We start from the raw sequence: 17,019 nt of genomic DNA on the forward strand, positions 1-17,019 counted from the left end.
CACCGCTGACCCATGATGTTGGTTCAACCGTGACTATACATGATTTTTTTTATGATCACAACAATATATGATGATTGAGGAATGGATATCTTCATCTGTGTTGTGAATGTTTTATGTGTGAACGTCGTCCACAGGAAACATTCCAGTGATTTCCGCACATTGACACGAGTTTCCTCTCGGCTGCCGTTCTCAATGAAAGAGCAAAGCTCCCGTCAGCTTTTCCCCCGCAGACCAATAAACCTGCTATTGTTTGTTTCATCTCGTCTTTGTTTTGATTTCAGAAAGCCGGGAACAGAACGACCGGCTTGTTTTTCTCATATAAACTCGCATCAGATAGTCGCAGATAAATCACAGACGCGCCGTTATTCATGTCTAGAGCAGATCTGATGATGTTTTCCTCTTTGCTCTTTTGACGTCTGCGCAACATTTGTTTTTGCTTTTCTCGTTCCAGAGGTCACCACAACATCAGTGCCAATAATGCTGTCGACCGCAGCGACCAAACCCAGAGTCACAGAGAGTTCCTCCACCGTTCCTTCAGTCCTTACAGTCACGGGTACTCCACTCATCCAACTAAACACACTAACTAGGGCACTTGTTGTCCACTGGACACAAATTTAAAGTCATGTAGGAAATAAACCTACACTCAGTGTATACAGCAGCACAATTGTGTTCAACATCAAAAACCTTGAAAGGGAAGAATATTAAGTTAAAAGAACGCTTTCTTACATTCAATGAACCGACACAAGCCATGTTTGTGTGTCTAGAACATAAAATGATTACTTATTTATGTGTCAAAGGTATCAAAAGATCAGTGTTTAATCTTCTCTAAAGGTTTTCACCCCAAATCGCATGTGTTACTATATGAATATGTACATTTATATGACAGTATAAGTATTTAAAGAAACGAGTAAACATCTGCAAGCCAAGTATACTTCAAGTCCCTGTGAGCCGGAAGTTGCGATCGTTTTTATTTACGTATTTTTTTCCCAGTGAAATGGAATTTTGAATGAGACAAATAGTGGGTGTGGCTTTTGTCTTTCTTGCGATTTGATGTATAAAAAACGCTGTTTATTTCACTGGGACTTTAAATACATCAGTCTCCATATTTAAAAACGGACCAACTGTGCTTATATTTCTGAGAAGTACACAAAAAACTAGTGTGTACTTTCATTCTTGGTTTACTTGAAAAGGAGCATTCTAATAACACTCTTGGAGTAGTTTTGTTCTTGGTTTTCAGAGTTTTTATGATAGTTCATAAGTTGTTGACGTTTGCATTGTTTGGCCGTTCTTTGTTTTCGTTTAACGTTGAGATCTGTGACGTGTTTTGGGCTGAGCTCTAGAGGAGAACTGGATCCGAACCACGTACAGTACGATCTGATAAATGAGCTAATGTACAGTTTCCACACAACGTGAGTGACATGAGAAGATTAGAGATCATGAATGTTGGCTCATTGTTACGAGCGCCTCGCTCCGAATCGGCCAAGAAAAACAACACGAGCGCTGTTTTATATTTCATCTGCAGTGGAAATATTGACGTACTGTCCGCTGGGAGAGATTTTCTAATGCAAACCTTCTCTCATCTAGATGGTACAGTTCCGTCGGGGGAGATGAATCTCTTCTACCAATCAGCAGCCTGGATTCTGGCGGCCATTCTGTTGGCCGTGGTGATCTTCCTCTCCGTCACCATCCTCATCATCCGGAGGAAGGACTGGGTCCAGATGTCCTGCTACAGCGCTCCCAGAAAGGTGAGAGATGCTTTTGTTGTGTCCGTCACAGTTCGGTGGGTTTGTCATCGTTTGATGTTTGTTCATAAAAGTCATAAACGTTGGAATGATCTTCACAGGACTGCACATTGATGTCGTATATCATACGGATAAAAGGCTTTTTTATTTGATGTGAAAATCTCTCTGTGTAGACGGTGATCCTCAAGAAGCACATGAATAGGAACTCGGTGGTGCACGTGGAGCCGTCCAAAGACAACAAGCTCCACGGCACGAAGACCGAATCCGCGCTGAACTTCCCCTTGGACTTGGACCGCATCACCATCCCGCGAGCCAAACTCGCCAACGGACACGCCGAGGTCCATCGCTAGACGTCCCGTCACGAACACCTTCATCATCATCTCCTGTCACCTCACACATCACAACCTCCAACCGTCTCAACTGCTGCTGAGCGTCAGGAACTCCACGATGACGTCTTGGAGTTTCAAACTCCGCGCGGGACGGACGGAGGAGGAAAAACACAGATGGACTGTAAGAAGATCGCGTACTCCATGATGAGAAAGAGCTTCATGATCTCACCGCTGGAGATTCTCCAAATGAATCCGATTTGATCTTGCGCAAACATTTTTGGATGCCTTTCAGGACCAACGTGTGTCCGACCTCTAGAAACCAATTTGATATCAGTTACTTGTAGTTCGTCTTTTTAAAGCATTCGGTAACGATGGACTTCACGTTCCCCGCATGTTCGTACGAGTTCAGTCACGAACACACAAATGTAAACATCTGTTTCTGACGCACAATCCCAGAATGCACTTCAACAACAATCAAAACTTACAACAAGGCCAATTCATATGATTTTGAGCACTTTGAATCATAGAAAACGTATATGATTATTAAAAAAGCTGCTTAACACAGATTGTACTGAAATGCAATGGTATGGATTCGTCACACAGTGGTGAATTTCTGTGAGATTTCGTTTTGTCATAAATATAGTCGAGGCTGAATTCAGTCACATTGTGTAGCATGTGTTTTTGGTTCACTTGTAATGTTAGTCACGGGTTCACACAGACACACTGAAGTGTGAATGCGAGGAGTCACATCATGTTCATGAGCTCACGGCAACAGAAATCTGTTTTTCACATTACATGTCATAGATCATTGATATCATCTCCACAAATCTCCCACAGCGGCCCAAAGATTTATAAAGATTGACGTCTGTGTAACTTAAATCTGTCAAGAACATGTTAGGATGACATCATGCGCCAAATATTGTATGTAAAGCAAGGACTCTATTTTAGGACCTTTAAAGTGACCGTTCGACCAAAAATTCTCCTCTAGATATTTTGAAGAACGTTTGTAATAAAACAACATTGAACTTCATCGACTACCATTGTACGAACACAAAACCACTGAGAAGTTTCTCTTCTTTTGTGTTCATATGTAAAACCACACGAGAGAGAATAAAGGATGAACGACGTTTCTAATCGTCATAAAAATGATGAGCTTTCTTCAAATCACTTGATGGTCCTCCAAAAGGCTTCATGTGTTTTATTTTGCTTTGGGATGGACGTGTTCACACAGGAATATAATCCTGTACCGTTCTTCGTATTGTCGACAAGTTATTCACATGAATTTTTAATCATCGACCCGTCAAATGATGAAACCACAGCGTCAAACGTTCTGGAAACACATGAAAGTTCTTCTCATTCACAGATGATTGTAGTTCAGAGGTTTCACAGGACGCCAAAACAAAGAGACACCGTCGACATGGCTTTCCCTTCAAAGAGGAATTCAAACAAATGCAGCCGTTTGCTTTACTAAATGTACAAAACACATAGTAGATGATTATTTATTTTTTCACAGTTATTATTTATTAATACTAAACTTAAGCTCAAGTCGTCGAGTTCTCGTCTCCGATGTTGGCAGAGAAACACAAAGCTGCTATACAGATTTTGTAAAGGTTTCTCGTAGTTCTGCTTTATACTCCTCAAGTGTATTTATTTTCTCTTTGAAACATGTAAATATGTACCTCATAGATGTTGAACTGTAACATGTACACTTGTTTTTGAAATAAAAGTGGATTGTGTGGAATTACTAATCTCCAGATTTATATTGAAAGGATCGATACCCAACACTCCCTAGAAATGTCTTACAATTATTATTTGTCACACAAACATCAAACTCAGAACGTTTATTTCCAAAGGAAACAATGAATTCTGCACCGTGCTCAATTTACTTATGTAATGTGTTTACGTTATACAATTTTACAGCATACTTTCTATACACTGCAAAAAACAACTTTCTAACTTAGTTTATTTGTCCTGTGTTTCAGTACAAATGTCAAACATTTCTTGAATCCAGATGCATTTTCTTGATGAGCAAAATGACATGATTTTAGAAAACGTATATGAAATTTCGGCAAATTTGTGCTTAAAACAAGCAAATAAATCTCCAAACGGGGTAAGAAAAGTGATCTTGAAATTTTAACATTCATTCAAGATTATTTTAGCTTGTTTAAATCACAAATCCACTGAAATATAAACAAGACGGGTCAGTTTGCTCATCAAGAAAATGAATCTTGATTCAATTATTTAATTTACTAAGAAAGTCATTTTTTTCAGTGTATTCTAGATATTTCTATATTCATTCAGGTTAATTCAGGACTATTGTAATTTCAAAAATTGCTTTATTGCCAAATGTGCTTGAACATACTAGGAATCTTTTTATTTTCCAAATACACATCCAACTATAAAATAAAAATTTGAGTTGAAACATATGTATATATATATATAATAAAAAATAAACTTAATAGAATAATATATTCTGTTAATACACATATTTACATATAAAAATAAGTATATGTTTGGGTAAAATTATCATTTTTTGTGTCATTCTGTGAACTACTAACAACAATATTTCTTCCAATATTCAAACCAAAACTTTTTTCTATTTGCATTTATTTTCAGAAAATGAAAACTGGTAAAACAGGTGAAAATTATAGAAAAGATGCTCTGTGTTTTCAGACCTCAAATACAGCAAAGAGAACAAGTTCAGATTCACGTTAGAGCAACACAGCAGTCATATTTCGACATGTATTCAGGATATATTTTTGATGTGATAATCTTTATTTTTATAACAGTTTTCATTTGTCTTGTCATGTAGTCTTTCACATTAATGTTGGATGATTTGATTTTGTTGAAATTCAACAGATACTGAACTAAAATGGACACGATACATCCAGAAACGATGATTAAATGAACATTTGAATTGGTCTGCGACTGTCGGGTGTTAAATAAGAACAACTTTCAATAAGGGAAAATATTTTATTTACTGATATTCAGTACTGTACAGTATTTTGTGTTGGAAATGACGTGATCTTTATGTTGGGATTGTTTTCTGGACCCTCTGGAAATCAGCTTTGGCATAAAGTCCTTCTGACTGCAGAACCTTTGAGACACGCGTTCACCTTCATTTCTACAGGAAGAGTCTTGGCGGTGAAAAATTAAAGGAGAATCTTGTAATAATCGTCCCTGTAACTGTAAAGAACCACGATAGAGACCCTGCCAAGACACAAACACAAATACATCATTATAATATAAACACAAGACAACGTTCAGACCTCATTTGTGCCCCTCGTATACTTCATATATCAACCGTCTTTAAAGTAAATCCACCATAATAAAAGTTCACAGAAAATAACAAACACCGGCTGTGGAGAAGATCTCGAACATCCCAAATTCAAAGGAACAAATACATTTGGAAACAAGGCAAAAGCGAGCAGTCGCTTACAGATCACATACTTTGAAACTGAAGCTTTAATGTCTTTAATGTACAGAACTGAACTACCGCACAACAAATGATCAGTTTAAGAGAGAAATATAATATGACATCATTATCCCCTGCAATCACTACAAGTCAAAAACATCCACATTTACAGACATGAAAGACACCAATCAGAATAAACTTCTCAATGACACTTTTAATGCGTCAAAAGAAATGTAGTTTATCAGACTGCCTGCTAGAATCTCTTTCACCTTTTGGAGATTTTGAAGTGATGGATCTGTTCACAGATAGATTTGAGATATCGCTGTTTGGGCAGACGGGACAGCAGTGTTTTCACGCTCACGTTAAACTGTTCCTCACTGTCAAACTGAGAGAAGAGTGAAAAACAACAGCCATTATCATCTCTGACAGATTTACGCACTTTATCAATATCCAACATGTAAGAGAGGTTGCCAAATAATGCCACGTGATGATTCAAAAACTACATAAAAAAAATCTAATGCATAAACACATTCCAGACTCTTGGAGATTGTTGATCATCTTATGATGTTGATAGCAAATGTTTAAAATAAATTATTTTAATATAAAGGTTCAAAAGTACTATGTTTTCACTTTATTTTACAAACAGCCGCAGAAAAGAATGAGGAGACGATTTCAGTTTTATTTATAGGCATGTGTTTAGGCAAGATTATCTATTTTTTATCCCGAATTTCAAAGAACAATCTTGTTTCTATTTGCAGAAAATGAAAACTGGAGAAGCAGGTGAAAACAACAGAAACGATGCTCAGATTCACTTTTAAGCAGCACAACAGTCATATTTCGACATATACTCAGGAAAAGTTGAATTATAATTTTTTTATGTGATTTCCTCAATTTGATCAGTTTTTCACACATGATTCACATTTGATCATCTTTACGTCACTCCTGAGGTTTGATTGTGTTGAAATTTAACAGACACTGGACTGAATCTTACAAATGAAAGTATGAAATGGTCTCTTCTGAGGCTGTATACTATTGCTTTTAGATTTTTTGTGTTGGTAACACTTAACAATAAGGTTAGATAAACTGCTAAATGTTATATGTCAGTTCATGTCCATACAATTCTTTATGTTAGTTGGTGGTGTATTAACAGATATTGACTTCAAAAATAACTGTGTATGTTGAAATGAAGTGTTTTCCTTGTTTTAATTTGACTGTAATGTTTGATACTGTATGTCTAATGTTATATGCTCAATGCTTAGGCAATATTGTAAGAACACGCAGTACCTTGAAATTGAAAATTGTTGAAATGAACATGAACTGATGTTGAAGATGAAAAAATGCTTAGTTTACGTTTCTGATTCATTATGGATTGTTAACTTCATTGCTAAATGTATTTGAAAAACAGTGTGATTATAGTTCAACAACACGATTCATGATGTAGCCTGTTGAACGTTATAATAAATTCTCCAAATCTCTAATCTGATAGTGTATTCTTGATGACTCATGTGAAAGGAACGAGAGGGTTTCCCTGCCTGCTGTTTTCCTCCCAGGATTCCCTCTCTCCCTTTACTCTGAAGGGCTCATAATAATGGAGGGCGGTACAAACCTCCAGAGACAGGAAGTAGATGAGCGTTTCCTTGGCCAGGTCGACCTGCGGAGGAATGTGACAGGAGAGGTTGTGACGTTCACAGACACAATAGAGTCTTATCTGGGTACAGGCATGGCACCGGTCAACAGGAAAGGTTTAACAGAGTAAAAGTGAGGGTAAAAACAGCATGCGTCTCGAGTGTTTCCTGTCCACACTACCGGTTTGTTTCTGTTTCCACAAACGTGGATTCATTCTAACTGTACAATTGTAAATGTCGTCTTAAAGGGACTGTTTGCCCAAAATTTTAATGTGTCATTCGTCAAAAAAGCCACGACATGAGGAGCAGTAAATCCCTGTGTCGTTTAAACCCGATTCGGCTTTCTTTGGGATTTTGATTTGCAATGGGAGTGGATGGTGACAGACTCTTCTTAAGCTTCATAAAGACACTTGTGTCAGATATTCCAAGTGTCCTGAAGGTTTACGAACCTTATTTCATATATACTGTAGTTCAAAGACGTTACGATGTTCCCATCAAAATACATTTATAAAAGCATTTTAGTCAAATGTCTACTTTACGCTTTCAACTACCTTTGGGAGAATAAAATGTCAAAATTTGGTCGAACTCATGTTACATTGTAACACAATATTTATGTATAAATGCGTATTCTGACCTGTACATATTAAAATATAAACAAATAAGGGAGCACATTAGATTTTATCCTGCTTTAAATGAGTAAGAAAACAAGATGGTGGCACAGAAATATTTTTAAATTACAACATATTAGCATTTGGGGTGAAAGGTCATTTTGGGTCTTTTAATATGTTATGAATTGTTTTTTGTTGTAAATATACAAGAATGCTGTCACAATATTCTGACTGAATCCATTAAACAAGTTGCTTTGGATAAATGCGTCTGGTAAGTGACAAACTTTAAATGCAAATTCTACAGAAAACCTTTTCTTTTTTTTTAACAACAACAATTTAAAGCAGTATAAGCACTTATTGCTTTTATGCTTAAACCCTTTCTCGTCTTTGACCCACATACCATTATTATTCATAAAAAAAGAAAATGTGCCTCATTTCTATTTGAGTTTTAACAAAGAAATCCATTTGGGGATTCAAAGGACACCAGATTAAATAACACAATTGTCTTTTTTTGGGTGAACTTATCCTTGAAATATTGATTTCTCTTACATATTTAGGAGGTTAATAACATTGATTATAAGTGAACGCACCCGGTTTATAATCCACTAGCTCATCTGAGGAAACTCATTTTCACTTTAAACTTCCACTCTCGGTTAAAGTTTTCAATCTAGAAAGCTCATTGCTGTGACATTCTAAGATAAAAACTTCAATCACGAGACAGTCTGAAAGCAGGAAGTGACATCATGGACTTACAGCCAACACTTCGATGTCGTTGCTCTTGTTCTGTAAATGACTCGCCAGGTTCTGCAGTCGCGTCTGTATCTGAAGGAGAGAATAAGGAACATTCAAGTCATACATTTTCTCTGTATATGTGTGATCTGACCCTCGTGCTGCTCGTGCACGCTGAATTACACACTAATCCTGCTCATAAATGAACACACTAAATACATCACAATATCAAGTCAAAGAGCACCTTATAGATTAATGTAAAGTTATGAAATAGTAAATGGTGGGTTGGACTGACCTGTGTCTCGTACCTCCTGCGGGAACTGGATGAGATTTTGTCGGGTGGGACGAGATTGACGTTCATTGTGCTGTTGCTCCCGTGCGACTCCGACAGACCTGACGCAACCAACACATCAAAAGAAAATAACCACCAGGAACCCACAAACCATCTGATTTTGAATTGATGAACAAATTTAGTCTACTTGAGTTTCCCAGTTGTGAAGCCTTTGGGTTCTGAAGTGAAACTCCCTCAGAAATCTCCCTGACGGACACAAAACACACACAGCCTTTAGACACCTGAGCTTTCTAACACGCGCGTGTACAGATCGCCAACGCTCACCTGTTCCTGTCCTCTGAGAGTTTGGTGCGACTCTTCTGGATGAAGTGATCCACCAGGTCGGATTCCGGGATTCTCTTCTCCGTCTGACGGTCTTTCTCGAAGGACTTCACCTGGAAGAGAACATGAAGATCTTATGGAGTTGAGACACACAAGGCTGCGGGTCTTTCTGTGGATGTGATGTACCTTCAGGTGATTTCCTTCTTTATCTGACACCAGGACCATGAACGAGATCCCCGCCAGTCTGCAGTGTTCCAGTAGACTCTCCTGAGACTGTCAAACCACACACAAAACTATCAGCATCTTAAACTCAAGTACACACACACACACGCGTGTAAAAGGGTTTTCAGCTGGAGGAGATACAGAAAACACAGTCGCATGTAACCTTAAGCACTGTACTTTTGAAATGATTCAATACTGTATTGTCAAGGCTGACAAGCACTTTTTAAGGGGTCAGATATTTGCAGTTACAAACCTAATAACAATGATCATGATATATGGAGATGATATGGACGTGAAATGAGTTATAAAGAAACACAGTGACAAACACAGGCAGACAGATGTTGACAGAGAGAAATGAAGACAGACATAGAAATGCAGACAAATGCAGTTAGACAGCAGACAGACACATGCAGTGAGGCAGATGCAGATAGACAGACAAAGAAATGAAGACAGACAGACAGATACAGTGAGACAGACAGACACATATGAAAACCGACAGAGAAATGCAGTGAGACAGACAGAAACATATGAAGACCCACAGACATATTTAGTGATACAGACAGACACAGTGAAACATACACACACATGAAGACCGACCGGGATGCAGTGAGAGAGACAGAAACATATGAAGACCCACAGACATATGCAGTGAGACAGACAGACAGACATATGCAGTGAGACAGACAGAGAGATGCAGTGAGACAGACAGAGAGATGCAGTGAGAGAGACAGAAACATATGAAGACCCACAGACATATGCAGCGAGACAGACAGACATATGCAGTGAGAACGACAGACACATATGAAGACCGACAGAGAGATGCAGTGAGAAAGACAGAAAGATGCAGAGAGACAGACAGGGAGATGCAGTGAGAGAGGGAGGGAGGGAGGGAGGGAGGGAGGGAGGGAGGGAGGGAGGGAGGGAGGGAGGGAGGGAGGGAGGGAGAGACACAGATGCAGTGAGTGAGACAGACAGACACAGTGAAACATACACACACATGAAGACCAACCGAGATGCAGTGAGAGAGACAGAAACATATGAAGACCCACAGACATATGCAGTGAGACAGACAGACAGATGAAGTGAGACAGACAGAGAGATGCAGTGAGAGAGACAGAAACATATGAAGACCCACAGACATATGCAGTGAGACAGACAGACACATATGAAGACCCATACACATATGCAGTGAGACAGACAGAGAGATGCAGTGAGAGAGACAGAAATATATGAAGACCCACAGACATATGCAGTGAGACAGACAGACACAGTGAAACATACACACACATGAAGACCGACCGAGATGCAGTGAGAGAGACAGAAACATATGAAGACCCACAGACATATGCAGTGAGACAGACAGACAGACATATGAAGTGAGACAGACAGAGAGATGCAGTGAGAGAGACAGAAACATATGAAGACCCACAGACATATGCAGTGAGACAGACAGAGCGATGCAGTGAGAGAGACAGAAACATATGAAGACCCACAGACATATGCAGTGAGACAGACAGACAGACAGACAGACATATGAAGTGAGACAGACAGAGAGATGCAGTGAGACAGACAGAGAGATGCAGTGAGAGAGACAGAAACATATGAAGACCCACAGACATATGCAGTGAGACAGACAGACAGACATATGAAGTGAGACAGACAGAGAGATGCAGTGAGACAGACAGAGAGATGCAGTGAGAGAGACAGAAACATATGAAGACCCACAGACATATGCAGTGAGACAGACAGACAGACATATGAAGTGAGACAGACAGAGAGATGCAGTGAGACAGACAGACATATGCAGTGAGACAGACAGACATATGCAGTGAGACAGACAGACATATGCAGTGAGACAGACAGACATATGCAGTGAGACAGACAGACATAAGCAGTGAGACAGACAGGCATATGCAGTGAGACAGACAGACACATATGAAGACCCATACACATATGCAGTGAGACAGACAGACATACGCAGTGAGACAGACAGACACATATGAAGACCCATACACATATGCAGTGAGACAGACAGAGAGATGCAGTGAGACCTACAGACACATATGAAGACCCATACATATGCAGTGAGACAGACAGAGAGATGCAGTGAGAGAGACAGAAACATATGAAGACCCACAGACATATGCAGTGAGACAGACAGACATATGCAGTGAGACAGACAGACACATATGAAGACCCATACACATATGCAGTGAGATAGACAGACATATGCAGTGAGACAGACAGACACATATGAAGACCCATACACATATGCAGTGAGACAGACAGAGAGATGCAGTGAGACCTACAGACACATATGAAGACCCACAGACATATGCAGTGAGACAGACAGAGAGATGCAGTGAGAGAGACAGAAACATATGAAGACCCACAGACATAAGCAGTGAGACAGACAGACATATGCAGTGAGACAGACAGACACATATGAAGACCCATACACATATGCAGTGAGACAGACAGAGAGATGCAGTGAGACCTACAGACACATATGAAGACCCACAGACATATGCAGTGAGACAGACAGAGAGATGCAGTGAGAGAGACAGAAACATATGAAGACCCACAGACATAAGCAGTGAGACAGACAGAGAGATGCAGTGAGAGAGACAGAAACATATGAAGACCCACAGACATATGCAGTGAGACAGACAGAGAGATGCAGTGAGAGAGACAGAAACATATGAAGACCCACAGACATAAGCAGTGAGACAGACAGACATATGCAGTGAGACAGACAGACACATATGAAGACCCACAGACATATGCAGTGAGACAGACAGAGAGATGCAGTGAGAGAGACAGAAACATATGAAGACCCACAGACATATGCAGTGAGACAGACAGAGAGATGCAGTGAGAGAGACAGAAACATATGAAGACCCACAGACATAAGCAGTGAGACAGACAGACATATGCAGTGAGACAGACAGACACATATGAAGACCCACAGACATATGCAGTGAGACAGACAGAGAGATGCAGTGAGAGAGACAGAAACATATGAAGACCCACAGACATATGCAGTGAGACAGACAGAGAGATGCAGTAAGAGAGACAGAAACATATGAAGACCCACAGACATAAGCAGTGAGACAGACAGACATATGCAGTGAGACAGACAGACACATATGAAGACCCATACACATATGCAGTGAGACAGACAGAGAGATGCAGTGAGACCTACAGACACATATGAAGACCCACAGACATATGCAGTGAGACAGACAGAGAGATGCAGTGAGAGAGACAGAAACATATGAAGACCCACAGACATAAGCAGTGAGACAGACAGACATATGCAGTGAGACAGACAGACACATATGAAGACCCACAGACATATGCAGTGAGACAGACAGACACATATGAAGACCCAGAGACATAAGCAGTGAGACAGACAGACAGACATATGAAGTGAGACAGACAGAGAGATGCAGTGAGACAGACAGACATATGCAGTGAGACAGACAGACATATGCAGTGAGACAGACAGACATATGCAGTGAGACAGACAGACATATGCAGTGAGACAGACAGACATAAGCAGTGAGACAGACAGGCATATGCAGTGAGACAGACAGACACATATGAAGACCCATACACATATGCAGTGAGACAGACAGACATACGCAGTGAGACAGACAGACACATATGAAGACCCATACACATATGCAGTGAGACAGACAGAGAGATGCAGTGAGACCTACAGACACATATGAAGACCCATACATATGCAGTGAGACAGACAGAGAGATGCAGTGAGAGAGACAGAAACATATGAAGACCCACAGACATATGCAGTGAGACAGACAGACATATGCAGTGAGACAGACAGACACATATGAAGACCCATACACATATGCAGTGAGATAGACAGACATATGCAGTGAGACAGACAGACACATATGAAGACCCATACACATATGCAGTGAGACAGACAGAGAGATGCAGTGAGACCTACAGACACATATGAAGACCCACAGACATATGCAGTGAGACAGACAGAGAGATGCAGTGAGAGAGACAGAAACATATGAAGACCCACAGACATAAGCAGTGAGACAGACAGACATATGCAGTGAGACAGACAGACACATATGAAGACCCATACACATATGCAGTGAGACAGACAGAGAGATGCAGTGAGACCTACAGACACATATGAAGACCCACAGACATATGCAGTGAGACAGACAGAGAGATGCAGTGAGAGAGACAGAAACATATGAAGACCCACAGACATAAGCAGTGAGACAGACAGACATATGCAGTGAGACAGACAGACACATATGAAGACCCATACACATATGCAGTGAGACAGACAGAGAGATGCAGTGAGAGAGACAGAAACATATGAAGACCCACAGACATAAGCAGTGAGACAGACAGACATATGCAGTGAGACAGACAGACACATATGAAGACCCACAGACATATGCAGTGAGACAGACAGAGAGATGCAGTGAGAGAGACAGAAACATATGAAGACCCACAGACATATGCAGTGAGACAGACAGAGAGATGCAGTGAGAGAGACAGAAACATATGAAGACCCACAGACATAAGCAGTGAGACAGACAGACATATGCAGTGAGACAGACAGACACATATGAAGACCCACAGACATATGCAGTGAGACAGACAGAGAGATGCAGTGAGAGAGACAGAAACATATGAAGACCCACAGACATATGCAGTGAGACAGACAGAGAGATGCAGTAAGAGAGACAGAAACATATGAAGACCCACAGACATAAGCAGTGAGACAGACAGACATATGCAGTGAGACAGACAGACACATATGAAGACCCATACACATATGCAGTGAGACAGACAGAGAGATGCAGTGAGACCTACAGACACATATGAAGACCCACAGACATATGCAGTGAGACAGACAGAGAGATGCAGTGAGAGAGACAGAAACATATGAAGACCCACAGACATAAGCAGTGAGACAGACAGACATATGCAGTGAGACAGACAGACACATATGAAGACCCACAGACATATGCAGTGAGACAGACAGACACATATGAAGACCCAGAGACATAAGCAGTGAGACAGACAGACATATGCAGTGAGACAGACAGAAGCATATGAAGACCCACAGACATATGCAGTGAGACAGACAGACAGATGAAGTGAGACAGACAGAGAGATGCAGTGAGAGAGACAGAAACATATGAAGACCCACAGACATAAGCAGTGAGACAGACAGACATATGCAGTGAGACAGACAGACACATATGAAGACCCATACACATATGCAGTGAGACAGACAGAGAGATGCAGTGAGACCTACAGACACATATGAAGACCCACAGACATATGCAGTGAGACAGACAGAGAGATGCAGTGAGACCTACAGACACATATGAAGACCCACAGACATATGCAGTGAGACATACAGACACATATGAAGACCCACAGACATATGCAGTGAGACAGACAGACACATATGAAGACCCACAGACATATGCAGTGAGACATACAGACACATATGAAGACCCACAGACATATGCAGTGAGACAGACAGACACATATGAAGACCCACAGACATATGCAGTGAGACAGACAGACACATATGAAGACCCACAGACATAAGCAGTGAGACAGACAGACATATGCAGTGAGACAGACAGAAACATATGAAGACCCACAGACATATGCAGTGAGACAGACAGACAGATGAAGTGAGACAGACAGAGAGATGCAGTGAGAGAGACAGAAACATATGAAGACCCACAGACATAAGCAGTGAGACAGACAGACATATGCAGTGAGACAGACAGACACATATGAAGACCCATACACATATGCAGTGAGACAGACAGAGAGATGCAGTGAGACCTACAGACACATATGAAGACCCACAGACATATGCAGTGAGACAGACAGAGAGATGCAGTGAGAGAGACAGAAACAGTGAAACATACACACACATGAAGACCGACCAAGATGCAGTGAGACAGACAGACAGACATGTTTCCTTTAAGATGATCTAGTTGTCTTAAGGTAATCATGCAGCGGTGGAGAAGGAAACAGACCTGTGAGACATCATGGACGATATCTGATGAGACTCCAGCTGTCCAGAGTTTCTGAGTGACTTTAATAGCTCTGCTCATAGAGGAATGTCCTACTGGAACAACCAGAACATCACAGGAGCTCACGACAGGCTGACAGACAGACAAGAATGACATGAAATAACAACACACACGTCTATAAAGATGATACCGTATATAAAGAACAGATCAGACTCACCGCTTCTTCCATGTTTGCCACAGCAGAGCAGATCTTATCCAGAGCGATGCTGGCACCCACCGCTGACGGCACGGGACCTGTGGCTGTCGGACCTCGAAACTCCACGATCTGAAAAACACATCAGCATTCATATAATCATTCTCAACAAACGCTTTCGGAGTTATAACAGCACAGATTACCAGATGATCATAACGTCCTCCCGCCGCCAGTATATCCGGTACAGTGCGCTTGTGTTTCTGGATGAATGCCACGAACTGAAAGATGATGCCTGAGTGATGCTGAACTTTATAAACCAGCCCGAGATTCACCACCACCTTCAAAACACCCAGCACACACATGAGAAGGAAATCACACACGCTCATTTCAAATGGATAAGAGAAATCAGAATCTCACCTGCAGTTTGACGCCCAGTTTATCGATCAGGTTCATCACTTCCTCCAGATCTTTCAGTGCCTGTTTGGCCATCTGAGAGACAGCTGAGCTCTTCTGTTTGACCAGAGAGTTGATGAGAGGAGTGATGTCCTGCAGATCTCCCTTCTGCTCGATGAACTTATACAACATCTGTATCTGAGACATCATAATCACGTGACACACCAGTCATCAGAACATCACGTCAACACCTTTACTCTGTATGACTGTGACTTACACTGTTATTGGATAAAGACAGGATACAGAATTTGGCTTCCAGTTCTCGCTTCGTCAGTTTTTCACTCTGCGTGTAAAGAAAAGAGAGAGATTCTATTAGCTTTCTATTTCTTTTATTCTGTTATTTGAAAGAGAGAGAGAGACAGAGAGAGAGACAGAGAGAGAGAGGACCACAGCCAAGGGACCACATGTGCAACGATGAGAGATACGTCGTCATGGGTTTTTACATGTGATCCCTTGGGCTTCACATAGGAATTCACGTGATCACATGTGAAATGTATTGCAAAAAGAATGACAGAATGAAGAATATATTCATCCTTCCATGATAGCAGAACGTGAGGAGAGCGTGTGAACTCACTGAACCCTCTTCACAGAAAGCCTGTTGTATGTTGTGGTCATAGTCTACACAGGACACGTATGTGAATGTCCATCACTCTTCACTTCTCTCGCTATCTAACTGATGTTCTCGTGTTGTGTAAATCTACACGTATGACCACCAGAGAGACTTACAGGATTGAACTCTTTCCTGTATCTCAGTGGTAAGAGCACGGCTAAACAACGTCAAGGTCGTGGGTTGGATCCCAGGGGATTGCACATAATTAGAAACAAATGTAAAGGAAAAATGCAATGCAAGTCGCTTTGGATAAAAGCATCTAACAAATGCATAAATGTAACTCATGATCTACCAGTTGAGCTACAGGATGGAGGAAATCCTTGCTTTCCATTAGATGAACGTGTATAAACGACAGGAAATGTGTTTAGTGTTACACCCACGCAGAGATCATTTACCGCGGTACTGACAGTGTTTA

General features: G+C 40.9%; 2 protein-coding genes across 2 annotated transcripts in view; one reads left to right on the forward strand and one right to left on the reverse strand.

The window, feature by feature from the left end:
• The window catches only part of LOC306895014 (cysteine-rich motor neuron 1 protein), a 31,106-nt gene extending 27,292 nt beyond the window's left edge, over positions 1-3,814 (forward strand). Inside the window, exons 13-15 of the mRNA XM_079457907.1 lie at positions 452-553; positions 1,585-1,745; positions 1,916-3,814. Coding sequence (XP_079314033.1) covers positions 452-553; positions 1,585-1,745; positions 1,916-2,092 — 440 coding nt within the window. The 3' untranslated portion in view covers positions 2,093-3,814. The remainder of the gene's footprint in view (positions 1-451; positions 554-1,584; positions 1,746-1,915) is intronic.
• Positions 3,815-4,607: 793 nt separating this feature from the next.
• The window catches only part of eif2ak4 (eukaryotic translation initiation factor 2 alpha kinase 4), a 22,844-nt gene continuing 10,432 nt past the window's right edge, over positions 4,608-17,019 (reverse strand). The window contains exons 23-36 of the mRNA XM_079459378.1: positions 16,569-16,612; positions 16,212-16,277; positions 15,959-16,132; positions 15,745-15,879; positions 15,566-15,673; positions 15,352-15,480; positions 9,248-9,334; positions 9,065-9,174; positions 8,928-8,986; positions 8,744-8,841; positions 8,473-8,541; positions 7,093-7,137; positions 5,756-5,871; positions 4,608-5,281 (exon numbers count right to left, since the gene is read on the reverse strand). Of these exons, the coding sequence (XP_079315504.1) occupies positions 5,224-5,281; positions 5,756-5,871; positions 7,093-7,137; positions 8,473-8,541; positions 8,744-8,841; positions 8,928-8,986; positions 9,065-9,174; positions 9,248-9,334; positions 15,352-15,480; positions 15,566-15,673; positions 15,745-15,879; positions 15,959-16,132; positions 16,212-16,277; positions 16,569-16,612 (1,298 nt within the window). The 3' untranslated portion in view covers positions 4,608-5,223. The remainder of the gene's footprint in view (positions 5,282-5,755; positions 5,872-7,092; positions 7,138-8,472; positions 8,542-8,743; positions 8,842-8,927; positions 8,987-9,064; positions 9,175-9,247; positions 9,335-15,351; positions 15,481-15,565; positions 15,674-15,744; positions 15,880-15,958; positions 16,133-16,211; positions 16,278-16,568; positions 16,613-17,019) is intronic.

This window comes from Barbatula barbatula (assembly GCF_947034865.1).
Source record: "Barbatula barbatula genome assembly, chromosome: 6".
In the NCBI taxonomy this organism is placed as follows: domain Eukaryota; kingdom Metazoa; phylum Chordata; class Actinopteri; order Cypriniformes; family Nemacheilidae; genus Barbatula; species Barbatula barbatula.